The sequence below is a fragment of the Nerophis lumbriciformis genome, linkage group LG20 (genome assembly GCF_033978685.3).
Source record: "Nerophis lumbriciformis linkage group LG20, RoL_Nlum_v2.1, whole genome shotgun sequence".
Classification (NCBI taxonomy): domain Eukaryota; kingdom Metazoa; phylum Chordata; class Actinopteri; order Syngnathiformes; family Syngnathidae; genus Nerophis; species Nerophis lumbriciformis.
Genome location: NC_084567.2, coordinates 6472661 through 6492769, shown reverse-complemented (window position 1 = coordinate 6492769; position 20109 = coordinate 6472661). Strand labels below are relative to the sequence as shown.

At 41.5% G+C, this 20109-nt stretch overlaps 1 protein-coding gene and 1 non-coding gene across 3 annotated transcripts in view; both read left to right on the top strand.

The window, feature by feature from the left end:
* LOC133619321 (uncharacterized) overlaps nt 1-20109 on the top strand; it is a 60401-nt gene that overhangs the window by 28558 nt on the left and 11734 nt on the right. The window contains exon 1 of one of the 2 annotated variants that reach the window (XM_072915390.1): nt 15071-15202. The exons of the other annotated variant lie outside the window; for it this stretch is intronic. Coding sequence (XP_072771491.1) covers nt 15100-15202 — 103 coding nt within the window. The 5' untranslated portion in view covers nt 15071-15099. Of the gene's footprint in view, nt 1-15070; nt 15203-20109 lie in introns of those variants that run through there. 2 annotated transcript variants of the gene reach the window in all.
* On the top strand, nt 19778-19849 carry trnae-cuc (transfer RNA glutamic acid (anticodon CUC)). Its single transcript has one exon. It is a non-coding gene; the product is annotated as a tRNA-Glu (tRNA).

Below are 20109 nucleotides of genomic sequence, written 5' to 3'. Positions count from 1 at the left end.
CTCAAACACCTGCACAACACACTCAATCCCACAGCCCAAAGTACCGTTCACCTCTCCAAAGTTCATACAGCACATATATTTCCCCAAAGTTAGGTACGTGACATGCACATAGCGGCACGCACGTACGGGCAAGCGATCAAATGTTTGGAAGCCGCAGCTGCATGCGTACTCACGGTACCGCGTCTGCGCATCCAACTCAAAGTCCTCCTGGTAAGAGTCTCTGTTGTCCCAGTTCTCCACAGGCCAATGGTAAAGCTTGACTGTCATCTTCCGGGAATGTAAACAATGAAACACCGGCTGTGTTTGTGTTGCTGCAGTCGGTCGCAATACACCGCTTCCCACCTACAGCTTTCTTCTTTGCTGTCTCCATTGTTCATTGAACAAATTGCAAAAGATTCACCAACGCAGATGTCCAGAATACTGTGGAATTTTGCGATGAAAACAGACGACTTAATAGCTGGCCACCATGCTGTCCCAAAATGTCCTCTGAAATCCTTGACGTCACGCGCTGACGTCATCATACCGAGACGTTTTCAGCAGGATATTTCGCGCAAAATTTAAAATTAGTAAGCTAACCCGGCCGTATTGGCATGTGTTGCAATGTTAAGATTTCATCATTGATATATAAACTATCAGACTGCGTGGTCGGTAGTTGCTGGTTTCAGTAGGCCTTTAAAATTGTCATAGTCGTATTTTTAAGTTATCATGCCATGATTTTACACGTCCCGCCCACGTGGAAATAGATTTTCCTCCATGTGGCCCCTGAGCTAAAATGAGTTTGACATCCCTGCTGTAATCTGACTCATGTGAGCAGGTTACTGTATAAACACATTTTGTTATAAGTTATAAAAATGTGTTCAGTTCTCAGAGACACATCAATGTCAGTGTAGCTGCTGACAGAAGCAACATGTATATTTGATATATAATGTCATAGTTGGTGAGAATAAATAAATACAATGCATAAAGATAAGTTCATATTGTACACATAATGTGATTAAAAAGGTATTTCCTTGGGTTAATTCATGCAAGTTTATGTTAACTTTATTTTTGTTATAAACCCATGTCAATTGAGTGGGGAACATAATTTGGTCACGTTGTTGGGGGGACAATTAATATGTGAGGGAATTAAGGAAGCAGCATGAGACGACAAGTGTTTGATGTGGAAGACGTTAATGGAGTCTCGGATTGAAAATAAACTTTATTCCCTTGGAGTTTATGAGGCCAACGAGGTATGATTACTTCTGATATGTTTGTGACATCTATATGTTTTCTTTTTTTGGATGTTAAGTTAAGTTAAAGTACCAATGATTGTCACACACTAGGTGTGGCGAATTTTGTCCTCTGCATTTGACCCATCCCCTTGTTCACTCCCTGGGGGGTGAGGGGAGCAGTGGTGCAGCGCCCGGGAATAATTTTTGGTGATTTAACCCCCAATTCCAACCGTTGATGCTGAGTGCCAAGCAGGGAGGTAACGGGTCCCATTTTTTTAATAGTGTTTGGTATGACTCGGCCGGGGTTTGAACTCACATACTACCGATCTCAGGGCGGACACTCTAACCACTAGGTCACTGAGTAGCATACTTACCAACCCTCCCGAATTTTCCGGGAGACTCCCGAAATTCAGTTCCTCGACCGAAAACCTCCCGGGACAAATATTCTCCCAAAAATCTCCCGATTTTCAGCCGGAGCTGGAGGCCACGCCCCCTCCAGCTCCATGCGGACCTGAGTGAGGACAGCCTTTTTTCACGACGGGAGAACAACAGGGTGACAAGAACTAAATCATCCAGACTAGAGATAAATTGTATTATTATGTTTATGTTACTTAAAAATAAATATATGTATTAATTAAATAAATAAATAAATGTTTACTATATTTTGCTAAAAACGTCAAAATTAATTGTATTTTTATTTGTATTTTTTCTGAATCCTTATTACATCCAGCCATAGAATTATACTGGTACATTAAAATAAACATATTTGAAATAATTAATTTTAAATTATCATTGTAATTAATTTAAAATGACCATATTTAATTACGCCTCGGGATCCCCCGGGAAGGGCTGGACGAAGTGGCCGGGGAGAGGGAAGTCTGGGCTTCTCTGCTTAGGCTGCTGCCTCCGTGAACCGACCTCGGATAAGCGGAGGAAGTTGGATGGATGGATGGATTTAATTATTCAAATAATTGCTTGTTTATCAACAACTTTAGCATTTTATTAATTACATTTTGAAGCTCTCAGAAGCCAAGTTATGTTATATTCATGTTATATTTATGCAAGTTTGAAGTATCAATTAACAAGTTTTGTTTGCATATTTTCAGGATATATATATGTATATATGTATGTATATATATATATATATATATATATATATATATATATATATATATATATATATATACATATATATATACATATATATATATATATATATGAAATACTTGACTTGGTGAATTCTAGCTGTCAATATACTCCTCCCCTCTTAACCACGCCCCCACCCCCCACCCCCACCTCCCGAAATTGGAGGTCTCAAGGTTGGCAAGTATGCTGAGTAGGTATAAGACTAATTGTAAGTTCTGTTTGCTTATTTTATTAGTTTCACACTTTCACAAGACTTACTTTGTGAAACAACTTGCCGTTTGCTTGAACCCACTAAAATACAGAATACAACATTGTCGATTTTTGTTTAATTTCTATCTCCAAAGTATTTTGATATCAAAAATGTTTTTGCAATAAGGAGCACTTCAATTATGAGACAGAAATGTAAGAAAAGATGAAAAGGACCGCTAGTTATTTAAAAGGTATTTTATTTTTTAAAGTGCAGTTGTCGATTGCGTATGACCGGAAGTTGCAAGCTTCTGGCGCATGCGTAAACACATCGAAAGCGGAAAGTCCAAGATGGCAGACTAAGCGGCGTGGCTTTCCGGAGAAGTTTCACATTTACGATCTTATAGATTCAAAAATAGCATCAAATACCTCAACTATTCGCCTTTTCTTAAGCCCACCAAACGGACTTTGAGTGTGGAGCGATGGAGTGTTATGTGAAGTGAAGATTGAAGACGTGATAGAAGATGGACGACTACTGCTATGCTAAGATGGCGACGTCCGCTAAAAGAGAACATGAAAGAGAATCAACTTCCAGCAAATCACCAACGGAGATAAAGACGAAAGATGAAGGTGAGTGAGTTGACGTTTTGTCACATGAAAGCTATTTGAATTTCAAGCCCTTAAAGTGTAAATGAGCCGACCTTGTTGAAGAATGTAAAGAAAGAGCCGCCATGATTGTTAGCTTGAAGAAGGCAGTGGAGTTCACATCAGAGGAGATGAAAGAATGCAAAAGCATACTTGCCAACCCTCCCGGATTTTCCGGGAGATTCCCGAAATTCAGTGCCTCTCCCGAAAACCTCCCGGGACAAATTTTCTCCCGAAATTCAGGCGGACCTGAGTCCACTTTCCTACGATGTAAACAGCGTGCCTGCCCAATCACATTATAACTGTAGAATGATGGTTTCTTATGTGGGTTTATTGTTAGGCAGTTTCATTAACGTCCTCCCAGCGCGGTAACAACACACAACAACAGCAGTCACGTTTTTGGCTCCCGTAAAGCAGTTCGTCTGCCGTAAACAGCAATGTTGTGACACTCTAAAACAGGACAATACTGCCATCTATAACATCAATAACATCTACGGCTTTTAGAGAGTGCAGTGCACAACTGCGCACACAACAAGGAGACGAAGCAGAAGAACGAGGAAGATACAGCCATGGCGACGCCGACGACGAGTAAGATGAAGAAATACGCTTTGTTGCACCTTTCTTGCCTGAGTCCAGCGATTAGTTGCAAATCGTGCTTTATTGATTTCTTGCACACAGTCAATCCAACACAAAACAAACTAGTCCCCGCCCGCACTCACGCTACCATTCCCTCTCTTCTCTCGCCCACACACTCACTGACGTCACTCACCTCACATACTCACCTATTAAAGGGCCACACACACACATACGCTACTCTCATAACAGCTTGTAAGTTCCAAGCCGCAGCTGCGATTGGACCTGGATAGCCTCCGGGAAGAAGTAGTGGACTACCAAGTGCTTGGCACTGAAGATCTTCCTCAGGAAGCAAAGATTGACCGGTTTTGGGACATGCTAGGGAGAGATGGAAGATTCCAGAATCTAATGCATTTGATGAAAGCACTTTTGTGCGTGCCACACAGCAATGCATCATCAGAGAGGGTGTTCAGCACGGTTAGAAAAATAGTGACAGAGAATAGAACACGGATGGACAATTCAACCCTTAACTCAACAATGAGTAGATGAGTGTTATGTGTGTGTATATGTGTAAATAAATGAACACTGAAATTCAAGTATTTCTTTTATTTATATATACATATATATATATATATATATATATATATATATATATATATATATATATATATATATATAATAAAATAAATATATATATATATAGCTAGAATTCACTGAAAGTCAAGTATTTCTTTTATATATATATATATATATATATATATATATATATGTGTGTGTGTGTGTGTGTGAAATACTTGACTTGGTGAATTCTAGCTGTAAATATACTCCTCCCCTCTTAACCACGCCCCCGCCCCACCCCGACCACGCCAACCCCCCTCCCCCCACCTCCCGAAATCGGAGGTCTCAAGGTTGGCAAGTATGGCAAAAGTTAAATGAAGAAAGTGGAAGAGCAAAACAAGCGCTTCCTACTAATGAAATATTCAGCTAGCATTACTAAACTAAGTTATTGATGGAGTCCATCAAGTTATTGGATGGATGTTAGAGTGGACATAACAGCCACTATCTCTAAGTCATCCTCCATCTTGTAAACACTGTAGCAGCTAGTGAAAGATTAAAATGATGTTGTTGCGCCAGGATTTGACTTTGAGCATTTCCTAGTTCTTAGGGCTGAGTTAGGGCTGGACAATTAATCAGATTTTAATCTCCATGCATCCATCTTCTTCCGCTTATCTGTGGTCGGTTCGCGGGGGCAGCAGCCTAAGCAGGGAAGCCCAGACTTCCCTCTCCCCAGCCACTTCGTCCAGCTCTTCCCGGGGGATCCCGAGGCGTTCCCCGGCATAGTCTGAGACATAGTCTTCCCCGTGGCCTCCTGCTGGTCGCACCCTCACAATGCGTTTGGGCCTGCCAGGTCTGTCCGGCATCCTCCCCCACCATCGCAGCCAACTCCCCACCAGGTGGTGATCGGTAGAAAGCTCCGCTTATCTGAGGTCGGGTGGCGGGGGCAGCAGCCTACGCAGGCAAGCCCAGACTTCCCTCTCCCCAGCCACTTCGTCCAGCTCTTCCCGAGGCGTTCCCAGGCCAGCCGGGAGACATAGTCTTCCCAACGTGTCCTGGGTCTTCCCGGTGGCCTCTTACCGGTCGGACGTGCCCTAAACACCTCCCTAGGGAGGCGTTCGGGTGGCATCCTGAGCAGATGCCCGAACCACCTCATCTGGCTCCTCTCCATGTGGCTTTACTTTGAGCTCCTCCCGGATGGCAGAGCTTCTCACCCTATCTCTAAGGGAGAGACCCGCCACCCGGTGGAGGAAACTCATTTGGGCCGCTTGTACCCGTGATCTTGTCCTTTCGGTCATAACCCAAAGCTCATGACCATAGGTGAGGATGGGAACGTAGATCGACCGGTAAGTTGAGAGCTCAGCTCCTTCTTCACCACAACGGATCGATACAGCGTCCACATTACTGAAGACGCCGCAACCGATCCGCCTGTCGATCTCACGATCCACTCTTCCCTCACTCGTGAACAAGACTCCGAGGTACTTGAACTCTGAGAACAATCTGAAAAGCGAAGATGAAGGTGAGTGTGTTGCGTTCCCTAATTTGAAAGCTATTTGGATTCCAATCTTTAAATTAATTTTTAGATGAATCATTCTTGTTGTTGTTAAAGGGGAACATTATCACAATTTCAGAATGGTTAAAACCATTAAAAATCAGTTCCCAGTGGCTTATTTTATTTTTCAAAGTTTTTTGCAAAATTTTACCCATCACGCAATATTCCTAAAAAAAGCTTCAAAGTGCCTGATTTTAACCATCGTTATATACACCCGTCCATTTTTCTGTGACGTCACATAGTGAAGCCAACACAAACAAACATGGCGGAAAGAACAGCAAGCTATAGCGACATTAGCTCGGATTCAGACTCGGATTTCAGCGGCTTAAGCGATTCAACAGATTACGCATGTATTGAAACGGATGGTTGTAGTGTGGAGGCAGGTAGCGAAAACGAAATTGAAGAAGAAACTGAAGCTATTGAGCCATATCGGTTTGAACCGTATGCAAGCGAAACCGACGAAAACGACACGACAGCCAGCGACACGGGAGAAAGCGAGGACGAATTCGGCGATCGCCTTCTAACCAACGATTGGTATGTGTTTGTTTGGCATTAAAGGAAACTAACAACTATGAACTAGGTTTACAGCATATGAAATACATTTGGCAACAACATGCACTTTGAGAGTGCAGACAGCCCATTTCAGGCACACTAAGAACAAATATTTTTCCACGATTTCAGCACTCAGGTTAACCATACCTAAATAGACACAAAATACTGCATTACACAAGACTACCCGAATGTACTCGAATGATTGAAAAAAATAAATGTTTTTAAGCTAAATTATTGGTAAACACAGTTTATGTATAATAATTTACGTAAAACCGCGAGTAATGAATAAAGTTTTCATCAATTAATATATTCTGTAGACATACCCTCATCCGCTCTCTTTTCCTGAAAGCTGATCCATCCAGTTTTGGAGTTGATGTCAGCATCTGCTTTGAGTGTCGCAGGATATCCACACATTCTTGCCATCTCTGTCGTAGCATAGCTTTCGTCGGTAAAGTGTGCGGAACAAACGACTGACCATTTCGTCGGCTTTCCCCACACCCTCGTATTTTGAACAAATTTCGTCCAATTTCTTGCCACTTTCGCATCTTTGGGCCACTGGTGCAACTTGAATCCGTCCCTGTTCGTGTTGTTACACCCTCCGACAACACACCGACGAAAGTGAGAAAATGGCGGATTGCTTCCCGAAACGTGACGTCATCGCTCCGAGAACGAATAATAGAAAGGCGTTTAATTCGCCAAAATTCACCCATTTAGAGTTCGGAAATCGGTTAAAAAAATATACGGTCTTTTTTCTGCAACATCAAGGTATATATTGACGCTTACATAGGTCTGGTGATAATGTTCCCCTTTAAAGGAAATAGCGAACGTTGTGATGCGTCTGTGAAAATAATGCGCCGCCATTTGCTTAAAGGCCTACTGAAAGCCACTACTACCGACCACGCAGTCTGATAGTTTATATATCAATGATGAAATCTTAACATTGCAACACATGCCAATACGGCCGGGTTAACTTATAAAGTGCAATTTTAAATTTCCCGGTAAACTTCCGGTTGAAAACGTCTAGGTATGATGACGTTTGCGCGTGACGTCCAGGGTTGAAGCGGAAGTATTCGGACACCATTGTATCCCAATACAAACAGCTCTTGTTTTCATCGCAAAATTCCACAGTATTCCGGACATCTGTGTTGGTGAATCTTTTGCAATTTGTTCAATTAACAATGGAGTCTGCAAAGAAGAAAGCTGTAGGTGGGATCGTGTATTAGCGGCGGCTGCAGCAACACAACCAGGAGGACTTTGAGTTGGATAGCAGACGCGCTACCGTGACTACAGCTTTGTCTTTCAAACATTTGATCGCTTGCCCGAACGTGCGTGTCGCTATGTGCATGTCACGTACGTAACTTTGGGGAAATATATGTTTCTTGTGACTCTGATGGCGGCCAGAGTGTCGTCGAAAGCTACAACGCCTGCTGCCGCACCGCTGTCCTCACCTTGACTTTCTCCGTCTCCGGGCCGCCGACCGCATCGATGATCGGGTGAAGTCCTTCGTCGCGCCGTCGATCGCTGGAACGCAGGTGAGCTCCGGTGTTGATGAACAGATGAGAGCTGGCGTAGGTGAAGAGCTAATGTTTTTAGCATAGCTCTGTCGAGGTCCCGTAGCTAAGTTAGCTTCAATGGTGTCGTTAGCAACAGCATTGCTAGGCTTCGCCAGGCGGCACAGCATTAACCGTGTAGTTACAGGTCCAGAGTTTGGTAATATTGTTGATCTTCTGTCTATCCTTCCAGTCAGGGGTTTATTTCTTTTGTTTCTATCTGCATTTAAGCACGATGCTATCACATTAGCTCCGAAGCTAAAGTGCTTCACCGATGTATTGTCGTAGAGATAAAAGTCACTGTGAATGTCCATTTCGCGTTCTCGACTCATTTTCAAGAGGATATAGTATCCGAGGTAGTTTAAAATACAAATCCGTGATCCACAATAGAAAAAGGAGAGAGTGTGGAATCCAATGAGCCCTTGTACCTAAGTTACGGTCAGAGCGAAAAAAGATGCGTCCTGCACTGCACTCTAGTCCTTCACTCTCACGTTCTTCATCCACGAATCTTTCATCCTGGCTCAAATTAATGGGGTAATCGTCGCTTTCTCGGTCCCAATCGCTCTCGCTGCTGGTGTAAACAATGGGGAAATGTGAGGAGACTTTCAACTTGTGACGTCACGCTACTTCCGGTACAGGCAAGGCTTTTTTTTATCAGCGACCAAAAGTTGCGAACTTTATCGTTGTTGTTCTCTACTAAATCCTTTCAGCAAAAATATGGCAATATCGCGAAATCATCAAGTATGACACATAGAATGGACCTGCTATCCCCGTTTTAATAAAAAAAAAAAAATTTCAGTAGGCCTTCAACATTGCAACACATGCCAATACGGGCGGGTTAACTTATAAAGTGCAATTTTAAATTTCCCGGGAAATATCCGGCTGAAAACGTCTCGGTATGATGACGTTTGCGCGTGACGTCACAGATTGTAGAGGACATTTTGGGACAGCATGGTGGCCAGCTATTAAGTCGTCTGTTTTCATCGCAAAATTCCACAGTATTCTGGACATCTGTGTTGGTGAATCTTTTGCAATTTGTTCAATGAACAATGGAGACAGCAAAGAAGAAAGCTGTAGGTGGGAAGTGGTGTATTGCGGCCGGCTGCAGCAACACAAACACGTAGCCGGTGTTTCATTGTTTACATTCCCGGAAGATGACAGTCAAGCTTTACCATTGGCCTGTGGAGAACTGGGACAACAGAGACTCTTACCAGGAGGACTTTGAGTTGGATACGCAGACGCGGTACCGTGAGTATGCATGCAGCTGCGGCTTCCAAACATTTGATCGCTTGCCCGTACGTGCGTGCCGCTATGTGCATGTCACGTACGTAACTTTGGGGAAATATATGTGCTGTATGAACTTTGGGGAGGTGAACGGTACTTTGGGCTGTGGGATTGAGTGTGTTGTGCAGGTGTTTGAGTTGTATTGGCGGGTTATATGGACGGGAGGGGGGGTGTTTGTTATGCGGGATTAATTTGTGGCATATTAAATATAAGCCTGGTTGTGTTGTGGCTAATAGAGTATATATATGTCTTGTGTTTATTTACTGTTTTAGTCATTCCCAGCTGAATATCAGGTCCCACCCGCCTCTCACAGCATCTTCCCTATCTGAATCGCTCCCACTGCCCTCTAGTCCTTCACTCTCACTTTCCTCATCCACAAATCTTTCATCCTCGCTCAAATTAATGGGGAAATTGTCGCTTTCTCGGTCCGAATCGTTCTCGCTGCTGGTGGCCATGATTGTAAACAATGTGCAGATGTGAGGAGCTCCACAACCTGTGACGTCACGCTACTCGTCTGCTACTTCCGGTACAGGCAAGACTTTTTTATCAGCGACCAAAAGTTGTGAACTTTATCGTCGATGTTCTCTACTAAATCCTTTCAGCAAAAATATGGCAATATCGCGAAATGATCAAGTATGACACATAGAATGGACCTGCTATCCCCGTTTAAATTTAAAAAAATAATTTCAGTAGGCCTTTAAAATGTTAAAAAATTATGAAAAGACGTAAATATTACATGTTATTATGAATGTGCCTGTTATTACAGTACATATATACTTACAGCGTGTATATAAAAAGTTGTTCGAAGCTTTTGGATATTTCTTAGTTTTTTATAGGTGAAATAGAGTGCATCCCCATTACCTGCATTGTTAGCTGACTTTTGCTAGCGTTTATTTACGAGTTAGAAGCAGCGACGTAATGTAGCTTAACTACAGTTCCCAGTAGCGTGGCGTTAGCCTAGCTCCTTTTTGAACCCGTAGTGATTCCTGTAGCTTAGCTATTTTTCGACCCATGTAGTGACGTAGCGTCCATCAAACGCTACAAAGAGAGAAAATAGACTGCTAATCAAGGGCTGGGAAAAAAAACGAAAAAAACATATTGCTATCCATCCATCCATTTTCTACCGCTTGTCCCTTTTGGGGTCGCGGGGGGTGCTGGAGCCAATCTCAGCTGCATTCGGGCGGAAGGCGGGGTACACCCTGGACAAGTCGCCATCTCATCGCAGGGCCAACACAGATAGACAGACAACATTCACACACTAGGGCCCATTTAGTGTTGCCAATCAACCTATCCCCAGGTGCATGTCTTTGGAGGTGGGAGGAAGCTGGAGTACCCGGAGGGAACCCACGCAGTCACGGGGAGAACATGCAAACTCCACACAGAAAGATCCAGAGTCCGGGATTTAACCCAGGACTACTCAGGACCTTCGTATTGTGAGGCACATGCACTAACCCCTGTGCCATGTTGCTATAATCATTTTAATTTATTGTTACTATGATTGTTAGTTTACGAGTTATTCATTTGTTACTAATGTATATCTGGTTGTTCTTTTAGATTATATTTAAAATTGTGTTTTTACGTTTTCAAATGAATAAATAATGGTGTTATTTGTCGTGATTCCAAAATCACTCAAAATAATTGTGATTATTATGTTTTGCCATAATTGTCCAGCCCTAGACGAGGTATTGGCAAGGACTTGATGATAAACTATGTATCACAGTACTTGAGTCACGATACAATAGTCTATTTCAATATTGTGACATGGAGTTTTACTGTGATTTTTACAAAGTCATTGAAAAATTAAAAAACTACTTAAAATAAATGTATATAAGTACACTCGATGCCAGTAATACTTTATTGGACAAACTGTGTCAAAAACAAAGTAAATAAAATGATCATTACAATTGTACAGAAAGTGGATCAAATTACTTGCATTTGGTATCTAAAAAAAGTCCTCTACTTTTTAACTACAGACTTCTTTGAGATAGAAATTATCTTTTTTGGTTGTGCGATGCATTTCAATATTGACTTTTTCCCCACTGTTAGTTTGTAGTATCTAATGTCCATCGAAGCAGATGTTTTCTACTTTCTGTGATTCTAGCTGAACTTTTCTGAGTCTATGACAAGTCATGTAAACATTGATCCATCATTCTGGCAAGGCACTAAATGAATGGCCATGAAACACTACACACACATACAGTACATAGAATAAGTGTGTTTTTGTTTGTGTCTTTGTGTCAGACATCCAGCAGCTGATCGGTAATCCAGAAGAAGTTTCCCCTCAGTTAGGGGGGAGCTCCACTTTGAAGCAGGAGACTCCACAACCACCCTGCATTAAAAAGGAAGAGGAGGAACTCTGCATCACTCAGGAGGGAGAGTGTCTTCTAGGACGAGAGGAAGCTGATTACACCAAGTTTCCACTGAATATTATCTTTGTGAAGACTGAAGATGATGAAGAGAAACCACAAGTAGACAACCTCTTAGCTCCACTATCAGATAGTGAGGCTGAAGACAAGGTTGAAGAACCTTTGAGCAGCGATACAGACTGTGAAGGTGATATGAGGACTCACACTGACAACAAACACTCTGAATGCTCTACAAAGAAGAGAGGTGAAACATGTTTGAGCTGCTCAGTTTGTGACAAAAGCTTTACTCGAAATAGCAATTTAACTCGACACATGAGAACACACACAGGTGAAAAACCATTTAGTTGTTCAGTTTGCGGCAAAGGCTTTTCTCAAAATAGCGATTTGACTCAACACTTGAGAACACACACAGGTGAAAAACCATTTAATTGTTCAGTTTGTGGCAAAAGCTGTTCTATTAAGAGACATTTGACTCAACACATGAGAACACACACAGGTGAAAAACCATTTAGTTGTTCAGTTTGCGGCAAAAGCTTTTCTCTAAACAGTTCATTGACACAACACATGAGAACACACACAGGTGAAAAACCATTTAATTGTTCAGTTTGTGGGAAAAGCTTTTCTCGGAACAACTATTTGACTCCCCACATGAGAACACACACAGGTGAAAAACCATTTAAGTGTTCAGTTTGTGGCACAACATTTTCTGTTAAGATGAAAATGACTGTACACATGAGAACACACACTGGTGAGAAACCTTGTAATTGTTCAGTTTGTGGCACAACATTTTCTGTTAAGAGGAGTTTGATTGAACACATGAGAACACACACAGGTGAAAAACCATTTAGTTGTTCAGTGTGCGGCAAAAGCTTTTCTGTTAAGAGCACTTTTATTGAACACATGAGAATACACACAGGTGAAAAACCTAATAAGTGTTCACTTTGTGGCAAAAGCTTTTCTGTTAGGAGCAAATTGACTCGACACATGAGAACACACACTGGAGAAAAAACATTTAGTTGTTCAGTGTGCTGTAAAAGGTTCCCACGTAATGCAGACGCAGTAAAACACATAAGAACACACAAGGGAAAATAAACAATTAGCTGTTTAGTTTGTGGTATGTTGCTCATATGTGACGACATCCACCCTACCCAGGACCTCCTCACTGCTTCTTTCACAAATATCTGAGGTATTCATACAAACTTGGATTATTTGGAGCATAATCTTATCTACTCATGACCCCATGTCTTCTCTGTATCTGAAACCTTCCTGAACAGTAAGATAGATGATGCTTCAAGTGCTTGGTTACTCCTTCTTCAGTCCAGGGACCTGGGGCCTCATGTGTCAAGTTTGTGCACGCTCAAAAACCTGCACTACACCCTTTTTCACTACAAAGTTGAGATGTATCAAAACTGACGTTGACGCATAAGTGATGCTGGGTAACTGTTTGCATAACAAACTGACAACTTTTACTCCTCAGACTGATTGATGTGCAAATCAGAGACATATGAACAATTAACCTCCAACACCCACAACCCAACCCCCACCTCCCTCGACATTCGGGCATAACAGGTTCAATCCAGCCCGTGAGATAAGTTTGCGAAGTGTAAAATTCAGCTGCATTTTTAATGAAAGAAACTGCTGTTCTAATTGTGTCCACTGGATGTCGCAATAGCAATTCTCTTAGGCAAGCAAATAGTTTATACTGGGGCGAGCAAGTATACCAAGCAAAAGGTACACAGTAAAGTGTGACTCCTCCCCCTCGACCCAACATAAAACAGGAGTAAAATAAGCAATCAATAACCCCACTTAAAATGCAGCATGAGACACTGCACACTTATATAGTTCTGTGAAAATGATTGTCTTCTGTGCAAATGTAAAGAAAGTGAACAGTGTGTGATTTACTGCAATACTGTCAGTCTTTGAACTTTTTATTTGTGCTTTGTTGAAATTGTTCACACATTGCACAGCTTTTATTTTTCTATCAATACACATTATGTCTAGAAGACAGGAAGTAACTAAACACTCTTGAATAGTTTCTACCTCAGTTTGTATGGTTTGTTGAGTTAGCACAGGATTAATATGTAGAAATGACAAATGAGGTAGTTGATACATATAGAATAGTTTTTATTCATGCTTTTTTGTATTTTGTTCAATCCTAGATGGGTTGTGACTTAAAGTTTAATTGCTTTGTAGAAACACTGAGATTAAGTCTAAATTCATTTTGTTCTTTAAGGTGTTTTTGAAAATGCACCATTTTTTTCCTCTAAATGTTTAACTAGCTTGAAGTGTTTTGTCAAGATGATTATTTGTGATATGTACATTTTCAGAATGTGCTTGTTCTATTTTGGGCCGAAGTAAAATAAAGAAAACAATCTGAAGTTGTCATAGTCGTATTTTTAAGTCATCATGCCATGATTTTAGCCGTCCCGCCCACGTGGAAATAGATTTTCCTCCATGCGGCCCCTGAGCTAAAATGAGTTTGACACCCCTGCTGTAATGTGACTCATGTGAGCAGGTTACTGTATAAACACATTTTGTTATAAGTTATAAAAATGTGTTCAGTTCTCAGAGACACATCAATGTCAGTGTAGCTGCTGACAGAAGCAACATGTATATTTGATATATAATGTCATAGGTGGTGAGAATAAATAAATACAATGCATAAAGATAAGTTCATATTGTACACATAATGTGATTAAAAAGGTATTTCCTTGGGTTAATTCATGCAAGTTTATTTTAACTTTATTTTTGTTACAAACCCATGTCAATTGAGTGGGGAATATAATTTGGTCACGTTGTTGGGGGGACAATTAATATGTGAGGGAATTAAGGAAGCAGCATGAGACGACAAGTGTTTGATGTGGAAGACGTTAATGGAGTCTCGGATTGAAAATAAACTTTGTTCCCTTGGAGTTTATGAGGCCAACGAGGTATGATTACTTCTGATATGTTTGTGACATATATGTGTTTTCTTTTTTGGATGTCAGACTAATTGTAAGTTCTGTTTGATTATTTTATTAGTTTCACACTTTTACAAGACTTATTTTGTGAAACAACTTGCTGTTTGCTTGAACCCACTAAAAGACAACATTGTCAATTTTTGTTTAATTTCTATCTCCAAAGTATTTTGATATCAAAAATGTTTTCGCCATAAGGAGCACTTCAATTATGAGCCCGAAATGTAAGAAAAGATTAAAAGGTCCGCTAATTATTTAAAAAGTATTTTATTTTTTAAAGTGCAGTTGTCGATCGGAAGTCGCACACTTCTGGCGCATGCGCAAACACATCGAAAGCGGAAAGTCCAAGATGGCGGACTAAGCGGCGTGGCTTTCCGGAGAAGTTTCACATTTACGATCTTATAGATAAAAAAATAGCATCAAATACCTCAACTATTCACCTTTTCTTAAGCCCACCAAACGGACTTTGAGTGTGGAGCGATTGTGTGTTATGTGAAGTGAAGATTGAAGACGTGATAGAAGATGGACGACTACTGCTATGCTAAGATGGCGACGTCCGCTAAAAGAGAAGATGAAAGAGAATCAGCGCCACCAACGGAGAACAATCTGAAAAGCGAAGATGAAGGTGAGTGTGTTGCGTTCCCTCATTTGAAAGCTGTTTGAATTCCAAGCCCTAAAAATAGAAATTTGCCGACTTTGTTGAACAATGTAAACAAAGAACCTCGATCCAAAATGTCTGAAATGTCTGTTAGAAGTTAGTAGCAGTAGTAAACAGTAGGCAAGCAACGATACTTGATATAATCCTGCGTGAATCCGCCTTTATTGACCGTCATCCTGTGTGTGTGTGTTTGTGTACGTGTGTGTGTGTGTGCGAAACCTCCTGTTCCACGGTCACGACGTAATTAATGTCCAATCAGCGTTGTGCCACTTTCCCTTACGCAGCTCGCATACCTGCCAACTACTCCGGTTTTCCCGTAATTAGTACGGTTTTCATCAACCTATTCCGGGTTACGGTTGCAGTGATAAAAAAATACGGTTTTTCATTAATTAAATTTTTTTTTTTTTTTTAAGTTTTATTCACGAAATCGCGTATCAACAATGACAATCGACACTGCTTCCTGTAACTTCCTATCGAGCCATTCCGAATGCCATGCGCGAGGCTATTTATAGCACCGCTGCCAAGCACGAGGCACCTGTTGCCATTGTTTCCAAACGAGCGAACGATCATGGAATCAGCCGGAGAAAAATCGCAAACGAGTCTTAAACTGAAAAGAAAACTGCAGTCATTCCGGCAAGAATATTCAAAAGCCTATCCGGGAATAATTATCCGTTCCAAAAAGGGTGAAAACTACGCGAATTGCACCTTGTGCAGACAAGATTTTTCGATCGGACACGGAGGAATTAGCGATGTAAAAGACCACGTTGGGACAAAAAAACACAAGTCTAATGCCGTTGCTAGCGATACAAGTGGAAAACTTTCAACGTTTTTCGTCGCCCAAACAGATTCTTTGGATGTGATAAATGCCGAAGTTTTATTTACGGAGGCAATAATTGAGCATGGACTTCCAACCCTAACCCTAGAAAAGTGATGGTTTTAGCAACATTTTAACCTGTCTGAATGCTAATAATCATTTTGCGTGGACCCTGGCTACTAGGTTTTTCTGATTTCAAAAGTTGGCAGGTATGCAGCTCGGAAGTGCAACCCAGCAACGGCGCCGATCACGTGCGTGCTTTGGGGCTCGAGCACCTACGGACAACGCCGAGCACCCACGTGGGATTGATGGCAACTTTAAAGGCCTACTGAAATGATTTTGTTTTATTTAAACGGGGATAGCAGATCCATTCTGTGTGTCATACTTGATCATTTTGCGATATTGCCATATTTTTGCTGAAAGGATTTAGTATCGAACAACGACGATAAAGTTCGCAACTTTTGGTCGCTGATTTAAAAAAAAGCCTTGCCTGTACCGGAAGTAGCGTGACGTCACAAGTTGAAAGTCTCCTCACATTTCCCCATTGTTTACACCAGCAGCGAGAGCGATTGGGACCAAGAAAGCGACGATTACCCCATTAATTTGAGCCAGGATGAAAGATTCGTGGATGAGGAACGTGAGAGTGAAGGACTAGAGTGCAGTGCAGGACGTATATTTTTTTGCTCTGACCGTAACTTAGGTACAAAGGCTCATTGGATTCCACACTTTCTCCTTTTTCTATTGTGGATCACAGATTTGTATTTTAAACCACTTCGGGGATACTATATCCTCCTGAAAATGAGAGTCGAGGACGCGAAATGGACATTCACAGTGACTTTTATCTCCACGACAATACATCGGTGAAGCATTTTAGCTACGGAGCTAACGTGATAGCATCGTGCTTAAATGCAAATAGAAACAAAAGAAATAAGCCCCTGACTGGAAGGATATACAGAATATCAACAATACTACCAAACTCTGTACCTGTAACCACACGGTTAATGCTGTGCCGCCTGGCGGGCGTTGTAGCTTTCGACGACACCCTGGCCGCCATCAGAATCGGCAAGAAGCATATATTTCCCCAAAGTTACGTACGTGACATGCACATAGCGACACGCACATACGGGCAAGCGATCAAATGTTTGAAAGACAAAGCTGTAGTCACGGTAGCGCGTCTGCTATCCAACTCAAAGTCCTCCTGGTTGTGTTGCTGCAGCCGCCGCTAATACACGATCCCACCTACAGCTTTCTTCTTTGCTGTCTCCATTGTTCATTGAACAAATTGCAAAAGAGTCACCAACACAGATGTCCGGAATACTGTGGAATTTTGCGATGAAAACAGAGCTGTTTGTATTGGGATAAAATGGTGTCTGAATACTTCTGCTTCAACCCGTGACGTCACGCTCAAACATCATCATACCTAGACGTTTTCAACCGGAAGTTTCCCGGGAAATTTAAAATAGCACTTTATAAGTTAACACGGCCGTATTGGCATGTGTTGCAATGTTAAGATTTCATCATTGATATATAAACTATCAGACTGCATGGTCGGTAGTAGTGGCTTTCAATAGGCCTTTAAATTAATTCTTAGATAAATCATTCTTGTTGTTGTTAAATTTGCGGCGAGTTTGGTCCGTTTTACACAATAAAGATGTCACAAATCATCATACTTGCCAACTCTGAGACCTCCAAAATCGGGGGGGTGGGGGGCCTGGTCGGGGGTGGGGCGGGAGGCGTGGTTGGGGGCGGGGCGTGGTTAAGAGGGGAGGAGTATATTTACAGCTAGAATTCACCAAGTCAAGTATTTCATATATATATATATATATATATATATATATATATATATGAAGAAATACTTGACTTTCAGTGAACTATATAAATATATTTATTTTATTTTTTATATATACATAAAATAAATACTTGAATTTCAGTGTTCATTTATTTACACATATACACACACATAACACTCATCTACTCATTGTTGAGTTAAAGGGGAACATTATCACAATTTCAGAAGGGTTGAAACCATTAAAAATCAGTTCCCAGTGACTTATTTTGTTTTTCGAAGTATTTTTTCGAAATTGTACCCATCACGCAATATCCCTAAAAAAAGCTTAAAGTGCCTGATTTTAACCATCGTTATATACACCCGTCCATTTTCCTGTGACGTCACAGTGAAGCCAACACAAACAAACATGGCGGATAGATTAGCAAGGTATAGCGACATTAGCTCGGATTCAGACTCGGATTTCAGCGGCTTAAGCGATTCAACAGATTAGGCATGTATTGATGGTTGTAGTGTGGAGGCAGGTAGTGAAAACGAAATTGAAGAAGAAACTGAAGCTTTTGAGCCATATCGGTTTGAACCGTATGCAAGCGAAAACGACGAAAACGACACGACAGCCAGCGACACGGGAGAAAGCGAGGACGAATTCGGCGATCGCCTTCTAACCAACGATTGGTATGTGTTTGTTTGGCATTAAAGGAAACTAACAACTATGAACTAGGTTTACAGCATATGAAATACATTTGACAACAACATGCACTTTGAGAGTGCAGACAGCCCATTTCAGGCGCGCTAAGAACATATATTTTTCCACGATTTCAGCACTCAGGTTAACCATACCTAAATAGACACAAAATACTGCATTACACAAGACTACCCGAATGTACTCGAATGATTGAAAAAAATAAATGTTTTTAAGCTAAATTATTGGTAAACACAGTTTATGTATAATAATTTATGTAAAACCGCAAGTAATGAATAAAGTTTTCATCAATTAATATATTCTGTAGACATACCCTCATCCGCTCTCTTTTCCTGAAAGCTGATCGGTCCAGTTTTGGAGTTGATGTCAGCATCTGCTTTGAGTGTCGCAGGATATCCACACATTCTTGCCATCTCTGTCGTAGCATAGCTTTCGTCGGTAAAGTGTGCGGAACAAACGACTGACCATTTCGTCGGCTTTCCCCACACCCTCGTATTTTGAACAAATTTCGTCCAATTTCTTGCCACTTTCGCATCTTTGGGCCACTGGTGCAACTTGAATCCGTCCCTGTTCGTGTTGTTACACCCTCCGACAACACACCGACGAAAGTGAGAAAATGGCGGATTGCTTCCCGATGTGACGTCACGTTGTGACGTCATCGCTCCGAGAGCGAATAATAGAAAGGCGTTTAATTCGCCAAAATTCACCCATTTAGAGTTCGGAAATCGGTTAAAAAAATATATGGTCTTTTTTCTGCAACATCAAGGTATATATTGATGCTTACATAGGTCTGGTTATCATGTTCCTCTTTAACAGTACACCTACTTTGAGACAAGAGCTATAGTGATGCATGCTTGGTTATGGTTTAAAGTCATATCCAACAATTGCGACATCAACTTTTTACTGTCAACTGAGTTTTGTTTTTTAATGATTTCTGCTGGTGGTGTGCCTCTGGATTTTTTCAATGCAAAAAATATGCCTTGGCTCAAAAAAGGTTGAAAAACACTGATCTACTGTATCTGTAGGAGCCACTTAAGGCATCCTTATTTTTGTGTTGGCATTACTTTCTTTTGTCACTAAGTGGCGGGATTTTTGGTTGAGCAGTGCATGGGGGAAGGCATATGTAGGAGCACAGGTGAGCCAAACAAGGAAGGACTCAGGTGTGGGAACACAAACCGTTCTTACCAACAGCAGACAGCAACAGGCAGGAGAACATATAACACAATATCACTGCAATAATCCCTGGTGGTCTAGTGGTTAGGATTCGGCGCGCTCACCGCCGCGGCCCGGGTTCGATTCCCGGTCGGGGAACCACCTCCCTTCATATGCAATGTTTGCTACTGCGTGGCTCCTACAGTATCAAATGACGGACACAATTCCACCAAAAGTTCAGTTCCCTTTTAATTCCAGTCTACATAAGTCACTTTGGAGACATTTTCAATTGTGGTCATTTGCTCAAATCTTATGTTCGTCAAAGCATTTTTTTTAATGGTCAATAATCCTGTGGACAAGAAAGACTGTCAGTGTTTGTAGGTGCCGAACCCCAAGATGCAGAGAAGGCGGAAGGCATT